At 41.4% G+C, this 21,918-nt stretch overlaps 1 protein-coding gene across 14 annotated transcripts in view; it reads left to right on the forward strand.

Annotated features, from left to right (window-relative positions):
* The window catches only part of mycbp2 (MYC binding protein 2), a 97,909-nt gene that overhangs the window by 49,443 nt on the left and 26,548 nt on the right, over positions 1 to 21,918 (forward strand). For 6 of the 14 annotated variants that reach the window (XM_063213084.1, XM_063213085.1, XM_063213086.1 and 3 more), the window contains 6 exons: positions 2,205 to 2,438; positions 3,437 to 3,569; positions 4,424 to 4,549; positions 11,260 to 11,436; positions 15,882 to 15,983; positions 19,961 to 21,574. In XM_063213084.1, the coding sequence (XP_063069154.1) occupies positions 2,205 to 2,438; positions 3,437 to 3,569; positions 4,424 to 4,549; positions 11,260 to 11,436; positions 15,882 to 15,983; positions 19,961 to 21,574 (2,386 nt within the window). The remainder of the gene's footprint in view (positions 1 to 2,204; positions 2,439 to 3,436; positions 3,570 to 4,423; positions 4,550 to 11,259; positions 11,437 to 15,881; positions 15,984 to 19,960; positions 21,575 to 21,918) is intronic. The other 8 variants (XM_063213090.1, XM_063213091.1, XM_063213092.1 and 5 more) reach the window with 4 other exon arrangements.

Here is a 21,918-nt window from a genome sequence, read left to right on the forward strand (position 1 = left end):
CCATAAAAATCAATAGAATTGGGCGGAATTTTGTGCTTCTAGGCGGGTTTTGAACATTTTTTGAACACCTTAATCAATTAATGTATTTGTATGCTTTATCTGTGTTTTTCTACATGTGATTTCTAATTCAGATTCTTATGAATATGTTGATAACACAGTTGACAGGCAATTTTCCCGCTATGAGAACATGAAAAAGAATGTATTAAATTATGGAGTGATGGAGCTCAAAACTTACCAAAAAGTCTTCCCATATCCTGCTAAAGAGGTTATGACATCACGTGATGTTATTTGTATGGCCTAAGACCAAACCATTACTGATTTATGGAGGGGGTTTCAGACAGTGACACGGTTACCACATTTTTCGTGGACACACACAATATGGCAAATTTCATGTATAATGGAAAGGACAGTGGTCTTTCTGACAGTTTTGTCATATTGTGATGATTACTGTGAATCAACATTTGCAATCGTCTTTGGCAAAGCAAGTTTCTTTACATGCTAATATGAAGGCTGAATCTGACATTTGGAAAATGGGACGGCATGAAAACGCCCAAAACCAGTATTAAATATTCATTCTTGCTGAGGGAAATAATGCCATGTCTACACTTTCTGTATTACAGTTTATGAAAGATAAATGTGTGCTAATGTCCAAAACATCATTGGATGCAGTTAATAGTTAGTGAAATTGGCAAAAACCGATTTGTAGAATCACTCTCAAGCATGTTTTTCTCAGAGAAAAAAAAAAGAAAGAAAAAACGTATTTAAGGCAAGCAGCACTACTTGAGTATGCAATGAACACCCTCTTGTGATGTTCCTACCGTTGGGACACTAACAAAATGCACATTAGGGCGGATCAAATGCCCAGTGAGAATTAAAACTAGAGGTGTGTCGTTCATGACCGAGCCGGTTCTTTTGAACGGCTCCCTGAAGTGAACGAAGGGAACCGGATCACAGCTGGGGGAGCCACTCGACCGTTATTTCGTTCATTTTTCACTCATTTTAAGCACGTGACCTCGACCAGAGTAATTACATTTGGGAAAAAACACAATTGTTTGCCTCAAAGAGAGGCAAAAACGGTCTTTAGAAGCAGGAGAATAATCAGTTGTTGTTTGTACAAAATTACCTTGAGGTGGAGTCAAAATATTACATTCTTAACACTGAATAAATTATTTAAAAAAGAGCCAAAAGAGCCAGTTTTTTGAACGGCTCTTTGAAAGGGACGAGCCACTAAGATCCGGATCCCGAAAAAGAGCCATAAATCCCATCTCTAATTAAAACTACGAAAGACTCTGTTGTCCACAAAAATGGCGGATTTTCTCAGGAGTTACCAAGACCGTTGTGCGTCAACACTTTTTTTCCTGTTCAATGAATCAACCCCTCCCCTCTGTAACAGCAGCTGTGTGTACATATATGCCTTTAGGCCTGATATAAAATCATTTTAACTTCCTTATTCGATTACTTATTGTCTGTGAAATGTAATGTAATGTAAACTAATGACAGCAGAAACATATCTATAAATTACATCTCGATAAACAAACCAGCCTGATCTCTCGGCATTCTGTGGAATGGACACGGATCTTTGGGAGAGAGAGAGAGAGAGAGAGAGAGAGAGAGAGAGAGAGAGAGAGAGAGAGAGAGAGAGAGAGAGAGAGAGAGAGAGAGAGAGAGAGAGAGAGAGAGAGAGAGAGAGAGAGAGAGCACTTCCGTGTGTCCATCACGGAAAACAATTCTGTGTTCGTAACCAGATCTGTGTCCATTCTACGGAATTCTGAGAGATCATGTTGTCAAACTGTACTCATTGGAAACACTTTGTCACTCTTGCTGTGATGGAGAGATATGGTATATTGCCTTGTATTACAGTCCTTATTCAGCATGAGAAAAAAAAAAACATTGATCAAAGGTCCTGTTGAAATTATAAAAAATATTGATCAGTTGTTCATTTTTCTGTTTGTGGTACTTGTGGTAGTCCTGCTGCCACAACTTCTACCAAGAGACAAACCTTGGGTATATATTCAGTATACATTACGCCTACTGGCTAAATTGATTTTCAGGGCCTGGTGTGTTCTATTCTGATCTCGGAGCGGAACCTATTCCGCTCTTGCAAACTTTTACAAGATTGCAGCAGTTTGAAACTGTTCATTCAGACATTGATTCTTCCATTTAATTAAAAGAAAACTAACATTGTGCAATTTTGGCATTTTCAGGAGACCAGAATGCACACTGATGAATTTGTAAAGGAGGCCAGTGGCCATCCCTGCCTGGACGGCACTGTTCAAGAGCAGAATGGGGTGGTGGGCCTGGGTCTGGGTGGTGGACCTGGCTTTTATAAGGTAGTGAAGACGGGACCATCTGGTCACAACATCAGGAGCTCCCCAAACCTTAGGGGTATCCCCATTGGAATGTTAGTTCTGGGGAACAATGTGAAGGCAGTAGGCGAGGTATGAACAAAACTTCAACAGAAACACTCAAAAGTTATTATTATTATGGCTGCAAAATAAGGACTGTAAACCTCACTTGATATATATAATTGCTGTCTCTTTGCCCTTCTTTGTGGCATCTCAATGTCTATTTTCCCTACAGGACGATGAGTAAATGTTTTTGACTTTTCTTTGTGACAATTTCACTATATTGCTTCACTTTTCAGCATCCAGTGGCAGATGCTGTCAGCTTTTTTCTGTCAGTTTTTGTTTTTTTAAATCAAGTGTGTGCTTTAAGTAATTTATTTCCAAAATGTATGCTGCCTATTCACAAATGTAATCATTTTCATGAATATATCTGATCAGAGGCGATTGTGCAGCCAAAGATCTATGACCGATTATCCAAGTGGCAAATTTACACGGAAAGGATCCACCTATGTGTGTAAAGTCATAATGTATACTTAGAAATGTTGAAAATGATGAAAGTTGTGAATTGGCAGCATTAATTCTGGAAACAACTTTTCCTTTCTGTAATTAAACCAGTTGTATGTCATTAATTACAGCCATTGTGAAAAAAGCCAGCGTTCCAACAATCAGACTTAATTTGATGATGGGAAAAATCTTAAATGGCACTGGCACATTAATGAATGCGTCACATTACATTTATTGTGAATGCATTCATATCATAATGACCTGAAACTAGTTAATTCCACCCTACAATGTGATCCCACCATTGATGCAAGAATTGATGCAGATTTTAGTTTTGTGTCCAAAAGTGTCTCATTTGACACAGAAGGACCCAGGGTTTGTTAGTCATGTTGATGGTTGTTTTAACCCTTATCTGTTGATTATGCCAGAAACGTCATAATTTCCTTCATTTGAACTAGCTTTATAATATTGATTAGGAAGAGGGGTTTTTTTGGGTCACTGTATTGGTTAATGCTGTGTGGGATTTTTTTTCACTTGGGTGTGAGAAGGTTGAGGAAGTTTGATAATAACAAGTGTCGTCTGTGTGACAGGTGGTAAACGCTGAAGGCACATGGGTTCAGCTGGATAAGAACAGTGTGGTGGAGTTCTGTGAGAATGATGAAGGCGAGGCATGGTCACTGGCCCACGACAAAGGAGGCAACCAATACCTCCGCCACGAAGAAGGTAAGATCACCTATAGCGTGTAGTGGAAAGTGCGCACATCCAGCAAAAAAGCATCAGCAGGTGCCAAATCAAAAAAAACTGTCACATGTAGGAGCGGGAAAGGATCTACACACTGCATGCAAAAGACTTAATTTATTAGGAGCAACGTTTCGATCATAGATCTTTTTCAGGCATCTTGATCTTGATGCCTGAAGAAGATCTATGATCGAAACGTTGCTCCTAATAAATTTAGTCTTTTGCAAGCAGTGTGCAGATCCTTTCCCGCTCCCACAAGATCACCTATAGCCCCTTGTCTATCAGATTCTGAAGCAAATGAAAAGTTGCATTGCATTATTTTGTAGCGATAGAAGGTAAGATCACCTACAGTATGAGTGCAACCTCAACAATTAAACAAAGAAATATCTCATCAGGGACAAAACACATATCCCATTCCTGTGTCTTAATTTGTAAAAGGTACGATGCCCCCATCCTACCTATGTTTAATTCCAGACTTAAGACCAAGCTCTTTGCGGATGTGTTCTTGTGATTCATACTTTTATGATTGTCTTATTCTTTTGATTGCATCTGCCGTCACCAGTACCATGCGTGCACTGTTTTCTCATCGTAAAGTTTATTTAAGGCTAATTTTGTTTTAGTTTTGACCCAAAAAAAAGCAACACCATGCTTGCAGGGCTTTTATAGCTTCTCTTATATTGGCATATTTGCATGGTTTTATTTCTTTATTTTTTGTTGCACATTGGGTTGCCTTTCTGTGTATGAAATTGGTGCACCTCAACAATAACATCATCAGGGATAAAACACACAACCCTTTTCCGTACCTTAATTTGTAAAATGATTTTTGTTTGCCCCCACAGAGCAAGCAATGCTTGAACATGCAACACACACACCTCCACCTAGTCCGTTTTCGGTCCAGGCTTTTAACAGGCTCTCTGCAGGCAATGGGGCTCAGGGTTTCGACTATGGTCTTTCCTCCAACAAAGGTGAGAACATTAAGTTCCTCTTGCTTGACTGGAAGCATTTTTTTTCTCTATATAGACATCATAATGTAATGTAATGCATGCATGTGGGCAATTGACCCTTCCCTTCCGCTAACACCCCCCACACCCACCCCCTGATATGTAGTGGGCACAAAGGACTGTAGTATGCATTTGCAAGCCACATACACGGCATAACTTGTAGTGTGGTAAATTGTGAAACCGCGGGGAACTTGTGCTTGTGTTCTTTGGGAGCGTGAACAAATGTACCAGTTATGTAGAAATGTTTGTAGCCAAGCTGATATTTGGGTCAGCATCTTCATGACAGCAGGGTAAGTTGCTTTTCATCATATGCATCATTTTACCAAGTGTGTGTAATAACACATTACGTGCAGGCTATTTTTAATGTTGCATCAAATTCCAGTCACTAGTGGCTAGTCCATTGTGGAAAGCTGGTTATTGTCTCTAGGTGCCATGGCCAGCTCAGAACAAACAGGCTGTTTTACTTCCTGACATTTACCTTACCTTGTTCTTCCTGGCATATACCTGACATTTCCCATCATTGTTTGAATCCAAGCCCTGCACTTTTCAATGTGGGCTTTGGAATCTCACTCCCATACCTCCAAACTTGTTGGAGATTTGCTATCCAATTTCCAATCCAAGTCCCTTTCATCTCTATGGAGAAGTTATTTCACCGTGACCGACATGGCATTGTTAGTATTTCAAAGATTAGTAATTTGTGGTCAGTTGATAGTTTTAAGACGGGACTGCGGAAGGGTCAACTGTCATTTGAATGACAAGAAACCTTTTTTTTTTTTTAATGCTTCAGTGCAACTTATCATATGGTATCACTATTGACTGTAAAGTGGGTTAGTTGGGACCATCAAGAAAGTAGACTTACCTGGCGAATGAGACCTCAATGGACCACAGTGTTTTAGGTAGGATGTAATTGATTGCCCTAAAGCTCATCTTGCTGCCTTGTATACAGTTGAGAGGATTACAATGACATTTTTGGAGTGTGATGGCAATCTCACTAACAAATTAGTTGCAGTTTGTCAGGAAAAGGTAACTTCATGCTACTGTCATTAAGATAACTAAGTTACTACTGTAAGTGTTTGACAGTTTGTGTTTGTAGTATATTGTATTGCTGTACAAGTATGTACTGTACAGCCACAGATTGAATGTGGTAGAAATAAGACTGAAAGAAAGAAGAATCACAATTGATTTCAGCAGGGATGAGAAGAGTTGTATGCTTTTTGTTAGATTTTATTTTGGTTGGCTTTTGCCTTTATTCTTGACAGGACAGTGAAGGACAGACAGTGAATGAGTGTGGAGAGAGACTGGGGGGATTGGCAAATGACCGGGGCTGGATTCAAACCCCGGTCGCCGGCATAGCAGTCTTATGCCCTACCGTAAGAGCCACTGCAGGGCCAGATCAATGTGCTTTAACGGTTTGACAGGAAGACGAGGGTTGGCAATGTTCATAACAGTTGTCGGATTTCGCAATAGAATAGTGAGACCTGGAAAATGATTCAGTCAACGTCCCTTGGAAGCAACAGGGCTGTGGAGGAAATCCCCCCCCCCCCCTTTAGTTTTGCTTTTTTGGGTCTAGTTAAAAATTTGGATGCGGCCCCGATCGTGGCGCTAATGGTAGGGCGCTTGTCTGCTAAGCAGCTGACCCGGGTTTGATTCCGGCCCGGGTCCTTTGCCAAGTCTTCCCCGTCTCTCTCTCCCAACTCGCTTACTGTCAATATCTCGTAAAAACTAATAAAGGCTTGAAAAGTCCCCCAAAATACTTAAAAAATGGATGCTGGGGCTGGCAGAGAGATAGCTGCTGCTAGTCATGTAGGCATGGGGGTAATCATCTGTAATAACCAGCAGAGAAGGTTTATGATGAAAGTTGACATGCTGAAAAGTCTTTGGGGTGGCACTGCACCTAGATTTTGCCTAGGGGGCGTCTGCGAGCAAGCATACAGCATTCACAACATGGAGTGACTAAAATGACATTGCTATCAAGAAAAAAAATTGTATCATTTATTTCTTGTCCCACAATATTGATATTAGTCTACATTCACTTTGAGTTGTGAAAAGTATTCAGTGGAGACATGTATGGATGTTTGTGTCCCATGACCTTAGTACTACTATTCTATGACATAACACAGGGCGTTTAGAAATGCACTAAGACTCGTTCACTGCCGTTCTGGTAACAACAAATTTATAATGCTGTGTTATAAAGGGTTACGTGTTGAAATTCATATTAATCGTCATGTTTCGTGTGCTATTGATCGCACCCCTCGAATTACATTGAATTACATAAGTTCAGGGTGCCGCACACACGTGTTGTAATTGAACTTCAGATCATGTGAGCCGAGATGGGGCTAAAGGTCACTTGTAGTAGCTGGTGGAAGTGGTTATGGTTGTTTATTTTCTCAGACTTGAATGGCAATTTCTGTTTCATAAGCTCGAACGAGAGAGTTGTGATGTGGGGAGGGAGGGCAATAAACCGCTTTTTTTATCGGTTCAGCACGTTCAATATGTTGCCCCTGCAATTATGCAACATGAGAAGATAAGATAAGATTGCCACACACACACACACACACACATGTACAGTATGTCACAGAAGTGAGTACATCCCTCACATCTCTGCAGATTTTTTTTTTTTGAGTCTGACGAAGTTAGAGGCTGTGTGCTCCCTACGCAAACGTAATGCATAGCCTTTAGGGAATCATCCAGATTAGCCAAACGTACAATATCAACAACTACAGGAAGCACACCCACTAAAATCCCCTGTGATGTTGGAATAAAGACAAAAGATCAAAAAGTTGGGCAGCATTACTTTCTGTGGGTCCAGCCTTGGCTCTAACGGCTGGGCACTGGACCTGCTACGCGGTCGACCTGGGTTCGATTCCCGACCCAGGTCATTTCCCGATCCTTCCCCGTCTCTCTCTCTCTCCCATCTCGTTTCTTTCCGGTCATCTCCCAATGTCGCGTCGGAAAAATTCTCAGTAGCCGTGTCGCCATGCCTGTAAATGGTAGTGGTTCGCCAAGACTATAACATTATCAGAAGGCTAAACCCAAAGTTGGCCCTTCACAACAAAAAGACGGGCCTGAAATGTATGCATAAACTGGTGTCAAACAAAGCATCCCACCAAGCAACTCACGTCTATGAAATTATCTCTGAAGCTACAATTAGTCAGACCACTCTTTCCTCTTATCTCTCTTATCAGTGGGGCCAATGCCTTGCACAATAGCTGCATAGTTGGTACTGCAGTGCTTAGTTTATAGTTGAACAGGTACCTGCAGGGTTCTCTGTCGGCCTGGACGTACCTACAGCACAGTGGACAAGAGGAGTATGCAGCACGCTGAGACCGACTGAATACATAGATGGTCCTTCTTTGGAAAAAAAAAGACAGTCAATGCATGCGACAATGTAACCATGAATGCAAAAATAACATTCACAATAGCCTTAGAGCAAACCCTTGACTAGCCTTGGTCTCATTGCAGGGCCAGCCCCGGGCTGGCCCGGACAAAAGGGGGCTGACGGTGATCTCATCAAAAGGGGGCTAGGTGCTAAAGATGGCCGCCGGGCCAGGTTGTGGGGCTAAGGGCCGATTTCCCTGGCCCGTCGAATTCGATGGGCCAGCAAGCACCGCCGAGGCTCGGAGGCGGGGTCAACCTCTGTGTAAAAATGTGGCTGCATGGGGGACTTATCGCTAAATTCTGGGCAAATTATGGTTAAGCATTAGTTTGGGGTGTTTGGCTTTCTTATGGCATAATTTCATAAGATGCAACCTTGGCACTTCTGTTTGTGTTTTTAAAGTTATTTAGTCAACATAACTTTTTTGTTGTTATCGGATCATGGGCACCACTACACTTAAACTTGGGATGTCATAGCTAAGTCATGTCGGCTTTTTTCTGCTTTTAGCCGCCAACTCTTGTGCCATTATCGTGATTTGGCATGCTTTCCACTGGACACCAATAAAGTGTCTCACAAATACTCACACATGACATTTATGTCGGCTTATTTAGCTTTTGCGCTATTATCGCCGAAGGTCTGGTAGGCTATATCGCACGTTTCAGACTGATCGCCAAACACAGTTTGAAATTAACACAAGGGCTTTAATGTCAAATGGATGGAAATAACATGAATGAATAGACAGGTGGCATGCCGCAACGAGGGGGTGTGTCGCTATGTCCGGGGCTCATAATTTTCTATAGCAACTGATGAAGGTGCTATGTCTCAGGGATTTGGTCTCCTTTCACATGGTAACTTATTCAATTACCTGCACATTCATGTCTCGCTATGTCCGGGGCTCATGCTTCTGTGCGCGATTGGGGGGATTAACTGGGCATGTTCGCACGTCTCCTTCTGTTCACTCTCAGTTGTCGAGCTGCTCGTATTTTCATGCGTCTTTGTCTTCTTAACATGCGCTGCGTCCCATATACAGCTTCTGAATCGACAACTTTGCCATGTAATAAAACTGTTCTTGAAAGGCAAGCCATTTTCTTTGCAGTTCTTGTCGTCTTTGTCCGTAGGCTACGAGCCAAACGGCGACCTGCTCCAGCAGAGTTTGCTCCATTTTATTCTCCTTCTTTGTCGTTGTTCTGTTGTTGTCCTTCTGTGATTTGGGGCGAAAGTGGGCTGTGCCCGACTGACGTTTCACAAACAAGGCGTGTACCTGAATGTGCCTGGGGTCGGCTATGAGTCCGATCAGGCAAAAAATGGCCCGGGCCGGCAGCTCCGAGCCGGCCACTCTCCTGAGCCCCGGGCGGCCCCGGGCCGCTGAAGCGCGGCTAATGAGACCAAGGCTATTGATTTGTGTCTTCGCTATTGCTAAGTCATGGGTAGCTTGGGCAATAAAGCTGGATGTTGTAAACGACCTAAATGTTCCTTTAAGGCCAGGGGCACAAGACAAGGGCGGGGGGTTAGACAATAGACGAACGCACGGATGTCGTAACAGGTCGTAAAAATCCGGAACAGTCTGGTGAATCCTGGTCGGTTGGTCATCCTAGTGTATTTTTTTAAATGCTGACCGTGCTGCGAAGCTAGAGAGCCGTGCGCGCTCAGATGATTTCCATGGATTCTCATTGTGCATCGTTAATGACATTTGAAGTGGTTGTTCACACTAGTCAAGTGTCTGACAAACCACCAGAACTACTTGACAAACATAGTTTTTGAAATGGTTTTAAAATGGAAAGGTCCCATGTAGGGGTGTGCGATATGACTATAATAAATCGCGAATCGTGAAATCGAGTAGAAGATCGCAGAAAATCTGCCAAAGTGGAGAAATCAGATAGATATAGAGGTACAAACTATATTCAAATCAAATTATATATTCAAATACGTTTTGTAGACAAAATGCCTGTTTTTGTTTTTAAAAAAATGCCCTCCAACCATGCTGCATGTTTGTATAGCCCCCCAGCACTGCCAATGGCTGATGGCATGTGATAATGTGTTTTTGGCGCCACTCTCGGGCAACCCAAAACACTGCAGACAGACCGAGGGGTGCGTTTCTCAACAGCGTCATAGCTGACTTGGTTAGCAACTTACTTGGTTGCAATGCAAATTCCCATAGCATTGTTGCTAACTAAGTTAGTAGCTTGCTTGGTTGCCATTGTATAACTTCTATGCTTCGTTGCAATTCAAATTCCAATAGGTGACCTACTAAATTGCTAAATGCTTTTGAGAAACGGGGTCCAGGGTGGCTGACAGGGGGTGCATCCCAATATGTGACCTTGCCTCCTCCACTTGTGCTTGTCTCCTCGCCCCGCCTCCTGGCCCCTCCTCCGTGGAGAAAACAATAAAGTTTCCCAGCTGTCAGCCTCGCCACAACAACTTTTGAGGGACTGTTTTTCATTCACCATCCCAATTGCAAATGAGAAAAAGACTAATTGAGCTTTTGCAAGATATTGAAATATAATGCTGTTGTCTGTGATGTCATCATGACGAGAAGCAAGTGGAGGAGGCAAGTGGAGGAGGCAAGGTCACATATTAAAACGCACTCAGGGTCATTGCAATACCTGGCCCAACCTCCTCCTCCAGGGTTAGCGATCCTGCGCTAGTTAGCCACTCAGGACTCGAACCCGTGATCTACCAGTCAACGCTCCAGTTCAGGCATGGGAGGCACAGCACAATACCGCTGAGCTAAAGGTGCAGACCAATAGTGCAGCGCTACCGATACCGATGTGTGAGGCTTTGGGAGGGAGGTTTACTAATGTTCTACCGCCGAACTTATTTATTAAGCCGGGTGGGACAGTATTCTACATGCATGTGATATGTGGGCTTGCATTGTTGTAATGTGAGGCTTCAGTGTGGATTATTAATTCTTCCCTCTGAAGCTTCAACAGTGTTAATGACATGGTCATTACCCCATTTTATTTTAAAACGCATGATTTCTGCCTTTTTTATCACCATTCTCATGTCCGTCATTACCATTGTTTATGATCTTGGCACCCTCTTCTCTGCACCTACACAAGGTAGAGTGCTAGAGTGCAAACTTTGGGTCTTTCCCCTCTCTCTGAACCTCGCACACACTGTTATGTACCCACTGTGTCACACAAACACCTAGCATCTTCCACTTCTTTCTGTGCAATTGTCAAGACGTTTTTGCGCAGAAAGGAGCGGAATGGACCGGGTGTCTTGTGTGTTGTGCTTTTGCCCAGGAAGATGGCACCGGAAAACAGCTCCAGTATTCCCATTGTCTTCCACATTGCAGGTCACCGCTTGAGTACCATATTGAACTCTGTTCAGTCTGGACCTTCCCACCCAGCTCCCGCTACACTTGAACATGCTGCCAAACCTTCCTCCTCCTCCTCCTCCTCTTCCTCCCTTGCCTCCAGTCCATTTGTGTTTGGACAGTCTGTTACCCAGCTGCAACAGCCACAGCTTCTAAGTAAGTGCACACCTTAAATATGGCGTGCTTGTTTTGATCCAGACTTTCATTTTTGCATATGCGTACGTATGATTACCTCCGGTGATTCATCAAATATCCTTGTCGCTCGGTAAACATTTTCCTTATCACTGTTTATCCAAATTGAAAGCAAGTGGTTGGCCCTTACATTCTGAATTAATATCAGTTTTATACACATTTTGAAATCTTACAAATGTTCTCAAAAAGTATTATTTTATATTTAAGGAAGTAATGAAAACTGGAATAGCCCAAATTAATTATCCTTTCCATTTAAATGTTTTCCACTTGAGAATATTGTTTTACTTGACTATATGGAAAAGTTTGAATCATTGTTTCATATAACACATAAGTAGTAAGGAATAATACATCACTACATCGAAAAAGCACATGCCAATAGGTCTATATCACTTAAATCCATTAATTAAATTTGTTGTAAATCATTTTAAAGCAAAAGCATAAACTGACAACTTTTTTAATTGGCTAAACTGACAATATCCCGCCTGCTTTTGAAGCATACAGTAGCTATGGCAAGTTTGGGCAATCTAAAGCTAGTTGCAACTATGCAAGTACATTTCCATGAATTTCATAACTGCACTGGCTCTATCAATATGGTATGGATTGCAGTGGGTCTTGGTATCGTTCATTTTTTTCTCTTGATATGGTGCTTATTTCCATACCTGTTTTTCGATACTGGTACTTTTTCGATACCTTTTTACAATATCAATTTTACCCAATGTTGTATCAAACTTTCCCTAACTCTACCCGTGACAACAGGTGCAAAATAGTAGCAAATGAAAACTACACAAAGAGTAAAGCAACCTTTAGACAGCTGCTGTTTCTGCCTTTTTTGAATGCTTTAAAAAGTAAACCAGCTTCGTACTGATTGGCATAAAGTCACGTGCATGTAACTGCACGCAGTTATGAAAGGGCATACATCACACACACAGCATGAAAGCAACCATTTTTTATTTAATAAATTTAGTAACCCAAACAAGTGGATAGAAGTAGCAACTAACTATGATGGCAAAACATTTCAACATGATCTCTCAGAATTCCGTGCTCCTGGACACGGATGTTTGGGACACGAAATCCGTGCTCCTGGACACGGATTTTGCCAAAATTCTGTGCTCCTGGACACGGAATTGTTTTCCATGATGGACACACGGAAGTGCTCTCTCTATACTCCCACAGCTCTGTTTCCAATGTCTTGTGTTTTCTCAGGATTTTTCTAATTTCAAATATTTTTTCCCAAAAAAACATTTCTTACTGACAGGTTAGGGTTAGGGATTGTTTTGGTCTGGGCACAGGTACTATTCTTTTTTTCATTATGTGAATTTGAAAAATAGTGTGTGTGTGTGTGTGTGTGTGTGTGTGTGTGTGTGTGTGTGTGTGTGTGTGTGTGTGTGTGTGTGTGTGTGTGTGTGTGTGTGTGTGTGTGTGTGTGTGTGTGTGTGTGTGTGTGTGTGTGTGTTTGACCTATGGCCTATGGATGTGCTTACTTGTTTATATCTTGTCTATGTTATTGTATTTTAATATTTGTTTTACCTGTCCAGGGACTGCAGATGGAAATTAGCTATATAGCTATAATCTGGCACAAGCCATCTTTTTACTTCTGTAATCAATGTGTATTGTGCATGGTCCCTGTTGAACTAAACTAAATAAACTAAACTAAACTAATAGCCTATCAACCAACTGGAAAAGGTATTTCTCAAAAATATGTCTTTAATGACCGTTTAAGGTTAGGGAACGTTTTGGTCATGGCACAACATAAATTGGTATAGCATTATTTTGTTTAGGATTAGCATTTGGTATGTATTTTCTAATGATACAGTTAACACAGTGCTGTGGGAATATAGAAAGCACTTCCGTGTATCCATCAAGAGAAAAAAAAATCTGTGTCCAGGAGCACGGAATTTTGGCAAAATCCGTGTCCAGGAGCACGGATTTCGTGTCCCAAACATCCGTGTCCAGGAGCACGGAATTCTGGAGATCAGGCATTGAAATGTACCCGCCGTCTTACATTACTTTTGTCCACTTCAGCCAATGTCAGTAGTTATGGTTGGGTGGGTGTTGGTAAAGTAGGAACTGTTCTGGCTCTGGTAGAGATTAAAACGTTGTTTTGCATAATTCACTTGCTAGTGTTGACATGCTAATGAACAGTTTTCTCTCTGACCAGAAATAAAGCTAATTTTCTTCAAATTCCAGTAGAAGAAACAGTATTCTAACAAATATTTGGCTCATCATATTCGCAAATAGTTACTATTAAAATGCATTGTTCCAAAAAATCCTGAAAATCTTGAATTCATCATCCATGTATGCAGCATCAGAATGAAACGATGACTGACTGCCTGTAGGGAATTTCATCCCCTCCTCTCCCTTGCCAAAATAAAACGCGGCCACCCACCACCTCTCAGCACTCTGTTTATTGGTTCAAAGACCCAGAAATTTGTACATTTACCCAGACAGTTGAAAACAATACTTCTATTGGCTGTCAGGCTTTATTTTTTTCTTCCTTTTGTATCGAAATACGGCACCGGAAAAGTGTTCATGTTTCGATACGCAATAGCATTGAAGCATTTTGGTCGGTGCCGGAACCAAATCGAAATTCGGTACCCAGCCCTAGATCGCAGTGACATTAAAGTGACCGCAAATCATGTTTCAGGCTAGGACCATGAGTTCATCTAGCCTGTTGCGGCATGGATGTGGTTGATGTGCGTACAAAGATTGTACAGGATTTTACTTAATGTGGTCTAAATCTTTGCATTTGGTTGTTTCTGGCTGGTTGCATTCACACATGAATGGGTTTGTTGCGCTTTGTCAGTGGTTGTTGCATCCCTACTCCTGTGTGTGTGTGTTTTAGTGAATATTGAATGTACAGCATCCTCATGAGCACTATGTTTAGTTTCATGAAGGTGAAATACTGTATTTTAGGACAAAGGAACTCAAAAGTAGCCATTTTTGAGTAGTTTATGCATTTAACATTTGTTTATGCATTAACATTTGTGAACGGGCCGCATTAATTCTGGGAAGGAACTGTCAAAAATATTACACAGTGCACCTTTAAATGTCAGATTATGGATAAACTGACCATCAACCATTAGCAATGAATTTCAGGGTGGAGATATGGGTCCAATAAACGGAAGAAATTTGCAAAACGTGAGAAGATTGTAGCTGCACATGCCAGGACAATGACAGTGACGTCACTGCCCTTTGGAACATAGATAGACTCCGACCACAGTCCAGGTCCTTACACTTTTATCTCAGTCCTCGTCTCCTGCCCTCTTGATGGTGTCATGAGCACAACAGAACAATGATGACAGGATATGGTACCATAAATCAGTGGTTCCCAACCTATGAGTCGGGACCCAACCTATGGGTCGCCAAAGATCCACAGGGGGTCGCGAAGCCCCCTTGATTTTAAGGGGTTTAATTTTAAATACCATATATAACCCATGTTGAATAAATGCCTAAGCATTTTTAACTAATACATGCATAGAAGCAACAAAATGTTAGTGCTATTAAACATTTATTCAATATTTGACTGAAGACGAATTGAGGAATAAAATTAGGCTACTAAAATGAGTTTTCGCAGGAAACAGAGGCTATCATGTGACTCCCTCTTGTGCAGGCGCTCGCGTGGTTGGGTCACCAAAGCTTACAATGGTAAAAACATGGGTCCCTGAAGAAAAAGGTTGGGAACCACTGCCATAAATGACAGTTATGTCATGACAGAATGTATTGTATGACAATCGGAAAAGCTGAAAACGCACCCATTACGTATGTAGATTCATTAGGGGTGACTGTTAACTTAAGTATAACCCTTCATCCCCGGGAAAATATTTTATTGGATTTTCATCGTCCTTCATGGTGTCTCATTTCCTGTTATTTATACTCCTTTTGATGTTCTCACATTCTGCCAGTCACTGCTTACTGCTCTTCTGCTCTTCAAGAAAGTTCAGGGATGGGTGTACATTCTATTACACTTTGAAAATTACATACATTTTAGGAAGTACCTACTTTATTTTTAAATAGATTGTGTTGAGTTTTTTGGGGGTGCACAGTACATTAATAAATATAGTATTGCACATATTTATTTATTTTTATATATTTTTTAATTAAGCTTATTAGTATGTACTCTTTGCTCAAAACTTTAAAATGATAGTGATAGTGTTTTTATGTGAAATTATAAAATTATAGAGGTGATTTTTATACAGAGTCTCTACATTATAAGTTATTTGATACTGTAGATGACTGTTGTAGCCGTATTTTATTTCATTTTATTATTTATTCATTTTTTTAATATTTTATATATTTATATTATTTATTTATTTATTATTCGTTTTTCTACACTTTCTTCGTCCTTTCTCTTTCTCTGCCATCACATCATTGTTTCTCTGCTTGTTTTTGCCACATCTTTTTCACCGTAGATGCCACTTGTAACAACGTTACTTCACATGACCGTGTACACAAAACCAGTATAGCCAGTTCCCGTGGCACTGCTCTGTCGTCTCTTGCCCTCAAACAAAAGGGTGGGTAATGCATGGTTTCCAAAGGAGTGCATGGCTTCCAAAAACACTTCAAGGATATCTTCTGCCAATTTGGACATGCAGTTGTAATGCTCACACTATCCTGGACTTGACAGTACTTGAGATTTTTCTTCTTCTCCGTCTTCTTCTTCTTCTTCAGCCTTTTCTGAGATCCTGGTCATTGTAATGGAGGCAGAGTTCGTTTACATTTCAAAAACTCATCTTGATTTATTTCCAATAACATCCAAAAGGTTATGCAACATCAGCAGACAACTAGCAAACAGCGATACAACAGCGATATAATATTTGGAGTAGGCCTATGTCAAGAAGGTTTTTAATGTAAACAAAGTCTGCCCCCATTAGAATAGCTCAGATCTCAGAAAGGGCTGAGCCGAAAAATGCAGCATCACCAGGTACTGACGAGTCAAGGGTAGCGTGAGCAATACAACAGCATATTGAAATTGGCAGAAGTGCTCTTTTAAAGTTACTTTAAGTAATAACTGGTGAGGAGACACCGGAGCAGCACAGATTCAATTTTTCATGGATTCTGGTAGTACATTGATCCATCAAAACGTTTGTCCGTATGTTATGCACTTGATTAAAAGAAGAAAAGAATTGCAACTGTGCTGCTCTGTTGTCTTCTCTCCAGTTAAGATCTCCTGTCTGTCTCCCTTCGATGCTCCAGATGATAAAACAGAAGCGCTTGGAATTACCCCTTTGCTGTTGCTTAAAGTAATGTTCCTTTTTCTTCAAGGAAAATTTGGGAGGAAAGTTGTATTGGAGGAAGTTTACAACTTCATTGTCTTTTTAGGACAACCTGCTTTTTATCCTTTTTAATAGGATATTTGGATTTGGTTTTGTGATAAGAGTTCAGTGTGGAAGGAATTCAGGTTGAATGTATCAAGTCGACCATGTGTCTTTCCCCCAAACAATTCAACTTTGATGTCAGCTTTGGTCTACAGAATATTTTGCCAATATCTGTGACGCATATAAATGCTTTTTAACAAACCATTTTTAAATGAAACCATGCATTTGCAGACCTAAGCATATGCATAGTTCCAGATAAATGTCCGTAGAGCAAGTTGGAATCCATTCATCTGTTGACAGCCAGGTTAAATAAAAAAATAGTTTTGCATCAATACATGCCAATGAGGCATAAATGCAATTCCCTTGTGTGCACTGTGTGTTGTGGTGGGCTGTATGTCACAATGTGAAAGGGACTTTCCCCAGTTGGAATTTTCCATTTCTTGTACTTCTTTGTCACATGGACTGTTCAATTTTGCTGCTCTCTCATTTTTTGTGGGCTTATCTGTTAATTTAAATCAATTAGCCTACATCAGGGATGTCAAGCATAAGGCCAGGGTCCGGATGCGGCCCGCCAGATGGTTTAATATGGCCCCAGGCTTGTAGAAAAAAAAAAAATAAGAAGAATGTCAAAAAAGAAGTACTGTTTATATCTAGCCCATTACAAAGGTGCTGCAGGTCCCTGAGATTTCTGGTTTTCAACTAATGTTCTTTTTTTCTCGCCATTACAGTCCTGATAAACCCACTGACATCCACCTTGAGATGATTGACTAGCAATGCGATGACGATATGAAACAGAAATTGTTGATATTTCGCAATAATGTTACTGGTTGACACCCTTATGCCGTGTCCAGACCAAGAGCGAACTACGCTGCCTGGTAGCGTGGGTAGCAGAAGAAGTTTCGCCTTGAATTCGCTGTATTCGCTCCAGCCAGACACAGCATTGACATGTTTGATTCAGCTAATCACATAACGGCTCTGGCTTGACAGCCTGGGACATTCAGAGATATGAACGTTGCTATTGGTTTCCGCCGAACAGCGTCAGAGCGAATTCGCCTGCGATTAGATGTAGTTTAATCTTCAAAATTCGCTCTGGTCGCGCAAGAAGCTTCGCTCCTGGCGAATTCGCTTTGGTAGCGCAGGTCGCGTGCCCTCCATAGAGAAATAATGACTTCGTTCGCTCCGTTCGCTCTTGGTCTGTACACGGCATTAGCCTACATGATTGGTCCCAGCCTTTCTTGTTCTGCGTATCCACTCATTGCTCTCCTTTGCCTCAGCTGATGCTGATGTTAACCGCAACTGTGACTATGACTTTGATGATGAATATCTTGCAGAGTACTGCAATACACTACTTACAATACATACATTACTTATTATTAAAATACATTATCTTTGTCCCATGTTTTGTCCACAATGGGATGCACCAAATGTGGAGATCATTCCTTTGACTGGACATCAGCAAAACCTTGCAAAAAAACTCACGCAATCTACCATCTGCTTTGAAGACATGTTAACTCTTGCTTCAGCAGTGGAATTGTGCACATTTGCATGCAATACAATTGTTTCTGTCTGATTTAAGTTGAATACTGTTGAATATCGGTGCTTACAACAATAAAGATGACAAGAAACCTAAGTTGCACGCAATCAAATTCGGAGAAGCAAAACAGTTCCCAAGAGACCAATTTATGATATCATGAAGTTGCTATAATTGTATGTACAGTTCAAAAGCCCAATTGGGCAGGACTATGCCTTCAAATTTGACCAGTTTGTGGCACTATAGGGTTTGACATGAATCTTGTTTAGAAGTGTCATGAGAACATCTTGAATGAGTATGCCGAATTTCACAACGTCTCACCATATGGTTCCATAGATAACCGATGAACATAGTGGCTTATCCACCTTATTATCCACAAGTTATACGAGCTCCGCCTTGTTAGCATTGGAGCTCCCATTTGATTTTCACTTGTGCAGTCCATAGACTTCTATGCTGACCATTAATCATAACTAGCAGATCAGAAATTCTGAGAGAGTACGAGATTAAATTAAATGGGTGGTGTGTAATAAGGTGGGTAGTGTGGTTTGCATGCAGCTAAAAAGGCTAATAAGCTGCCGTAGTCACACCGAACAGGAAGTTAAAGGGACACTGTGCAGGAAATGGTCAAAAAAGGTACTGCAACTATGCTACTTATTGAAATTGGGCTGCCTATTGTCAAATTTGATCTTTACATGAAAGTTTATTAAGTATTAAACAAATATTTTCTAGTATGGTCCAAGTACAGTTATTTTTGCAGCTAAAAATGTCTATTTTTTGAAAATCAAAATGGCGGACCATGGAGAAGATCCCACTTTTCATGTATGAAAAGTGCAATTTTTCCAGTCATAATGAATACTTAAAATTTCATGCTGGTGGTAAGTATTCATGAAAAAGCTAACATTAGTGAATGGGCAGCATGAATTCTGGAAATAAACAAATAAAAATCTCACACAGTGTCCCTTTAAGTAATTGGACATTTATGTGATTTGACAAACAAAAGAATTAAAGACACTTTTCCAAAACCAAGGAAATGTTTCTATGTTGTATGTTCATGAAACTTACACTGCTTTATCGGCCTTCAATTATGGGTTAGGGTTAGAGATAGGATTAGGCCCACCAGATAGACCAAACCATCCCTAGCCTGTCAGTAAATAAATATTTTTGAGAAAAGTCTTTGAAATAAGAAAAATATTGAGAGGAACAAAGGACAGTGGGAGGACAGAGCTGCCCCCAATTGATAGGTCAATTAGCTGATTCAATTTTGGAGGCCAATCATTACAAGATGACAGAATGTAAAGACAGATGCCTGGTGATGCCAGATGGCAGACGCCATGAAACCCTTTGGCATGGAATTCCACCTGTTTTCATTTCATTCTTAATTTAATTGGATACATTACATACAACTTCAGTGTTTATTTTATTTGTCTGTGAATGGGCAGTTAAGTTCCTAATATGGATAAAGATGTTAATTATTGTGTCATCATTTCTTTCTTTCTTTCTTTCTTTCTTTCTTTCTTTCTTTCTTTCTTTCTTTCTTTCTTTCTTTCTTTCTTTCTTTCTTTCTTTCTTTCTTTCTTTCTTTCTTTCTTTCTTTCTTTCTTTCTTTCTTTCTTTCTTTCTTTCTTTCTTTTCTGATGTGCAGGTGACCGGGGTAACCTAGCCATCTGCCCAAATATGTCATCTGGGAAGCGACAAGACCCATGCGGCATTAAATCCGACAGCCACTCTGGAAAGAATTTTTCAAGTCACACAAAAATGAAGAATGACGCTCTGTCAGCCAGTGAGACCTTAATCTTGAAGTCGGACGCAGCTAAGCTGAAATCAGACTGCCACAGCCGTTCACACTCACCCAACCACAACACTCTCCAGGCCCTTAAAGCCGAGGAAAGGACGTCTGGTCTCCGGGTCGATTCGTCCAATCCCAGTTCCCGGTCCTCCTCTCCAAAACAGAAAGGACTTAGCTCAGGTAGAGCCAGCCCGTCATGTTCCAACTCACCTCGTTCCGTGTCCCCACAGGACAAGAATGTTCCCCTTAAAGGTCCGTGCTCAAAAGCTCGTCTGGACCCGCCTCGAGAGAGGTCCAAGTCTGACTCCTACACTTTGGATCCTGACACTCTTAGAAAAAAGAAAGTACCACTCACAGAGCCACTGAGAGGTAGATCCACCTCGCCCAAGCCAAAGATTGTTGCTAAAGATGGTGCCAAGGCTAGGGGCAATATTGAGAACCGCACTCCCTCGCCCCATGTTGTCCAGGAGAACCTACATAGTGAAGTAGTTGAGGTTTGTACATCGGGAACATTGCTGTCTAACGACGAAATGAATGACGAAAATGGCGAACAACTGACTTCAGAGGAGACTTCCAGCAAGGTGCATTTTAGCATTGGAAAAGCTCCCGTGAAGGAAGAGCAGGAGAGTCGCTCTTCGCCCAAAGCCAGCCGCAAGACTTCGAGCAGACACTTGCGCCCCAAAAAAGACAAATCCGGACCACTTTTTAAGGGAGAGAGCATGCGGCATGAACCGGCCAAGCAGGCCATGTCGCCGTCTGTGGCAGAGTGTGCCCGAGCTGTATTTGCAGCTTTCTTGTGGCACGAGGGCATTGTCCATGATGCCATGGCTTGTTCTTCCTTTCTCAAGTTCAATCCAGACTTGAACAAGGAACATGCACCCATTCGTAGTTCCCTCTCTTGCCAGAAAGGCATAGACGTGAAGGAAACCAAACTCAAGAATAGGCACTCTCTAGAGATTTCGTCTGCCCTCAACATGTTCAACATTGCCCCTCACGGTCCCGACATATCCAAGATGGGTAGCATTAATAAGAACAAGGTGCTGTCCATGCTCAAAGAACCGACCCTGCCTGAGCGGTGTGAAAATGGAGGGAAAGGGGAGAGCGTGCCCTACGAGATGACGCGACACTCCTCCATGAGAACCAAGTCCATCTTACCTCTCACGCTGCAGCATCTCGTGGCCTTCTGGGAAGACATTTCCATGGCTACCATTAAAGCTGCCACCCAAAACATGATTTTCCCCAGCCCGGGCTCCAGCGCCATCTTGAAGAAGAAGGAGAACGAGAAGGACAACAGGAGGTCGAAAAAAGAAAAGAAGAAGAAAGAGAAGGTGGACATGCGTCCGAGGGGGAATCTGTTTGGAGAGATGGCTCAACTCGCTATGGGAGGCCCGGAGAAGGACACAATTTGTGAATTGTGTGGCGAGTCGCATCCCTATCCTGTCACATACCACATGAGGCAAGCTCACCCAGGTAAGAACTTAGGATTCAATGTTAAAGGATAACTCCAACCAATTTCCACATGCAGTTGTAACGTTCCTACCCTGGACTTGTCAGTACCTGAGATTTTTTTGTTTTTTCTCCAGCCTTTTCTGAGATCCTGTCATTGTAATAGGGGCAGGTGTTTGTTTACATTTCAAAAATACATCTTGATTTATTCCCAAGAACATTCAAAAGGTTATGCAACATCAGTAGACAACTAGCAAACAGCAATATCTTTCCGGAAAATATTTGGAGTAGGCCTATGTTAAGAATTTTTTAAATGTAAACAAAATCTGCCCCCATTAGAATAGCTCAGATCTCAGAAAGGGCTGAAC

The sequence above is a fragment of the Engraulis encrasicolus genome, chromosome 13 (genome assembly GCF_034702125.1).
Source record: "Engraulis encrasicolus isolate BLACKSEA-1 chromosome 13, IST_EnEncr_1.0, whole genome shotgun sequence".
Taxonomy (NCBI): Eukaryota; Metazoa; Chordata; class Actinopteri; order Clupeiformes; family Engraulidae; genus Engraulis; species Engraulis encrasicolus.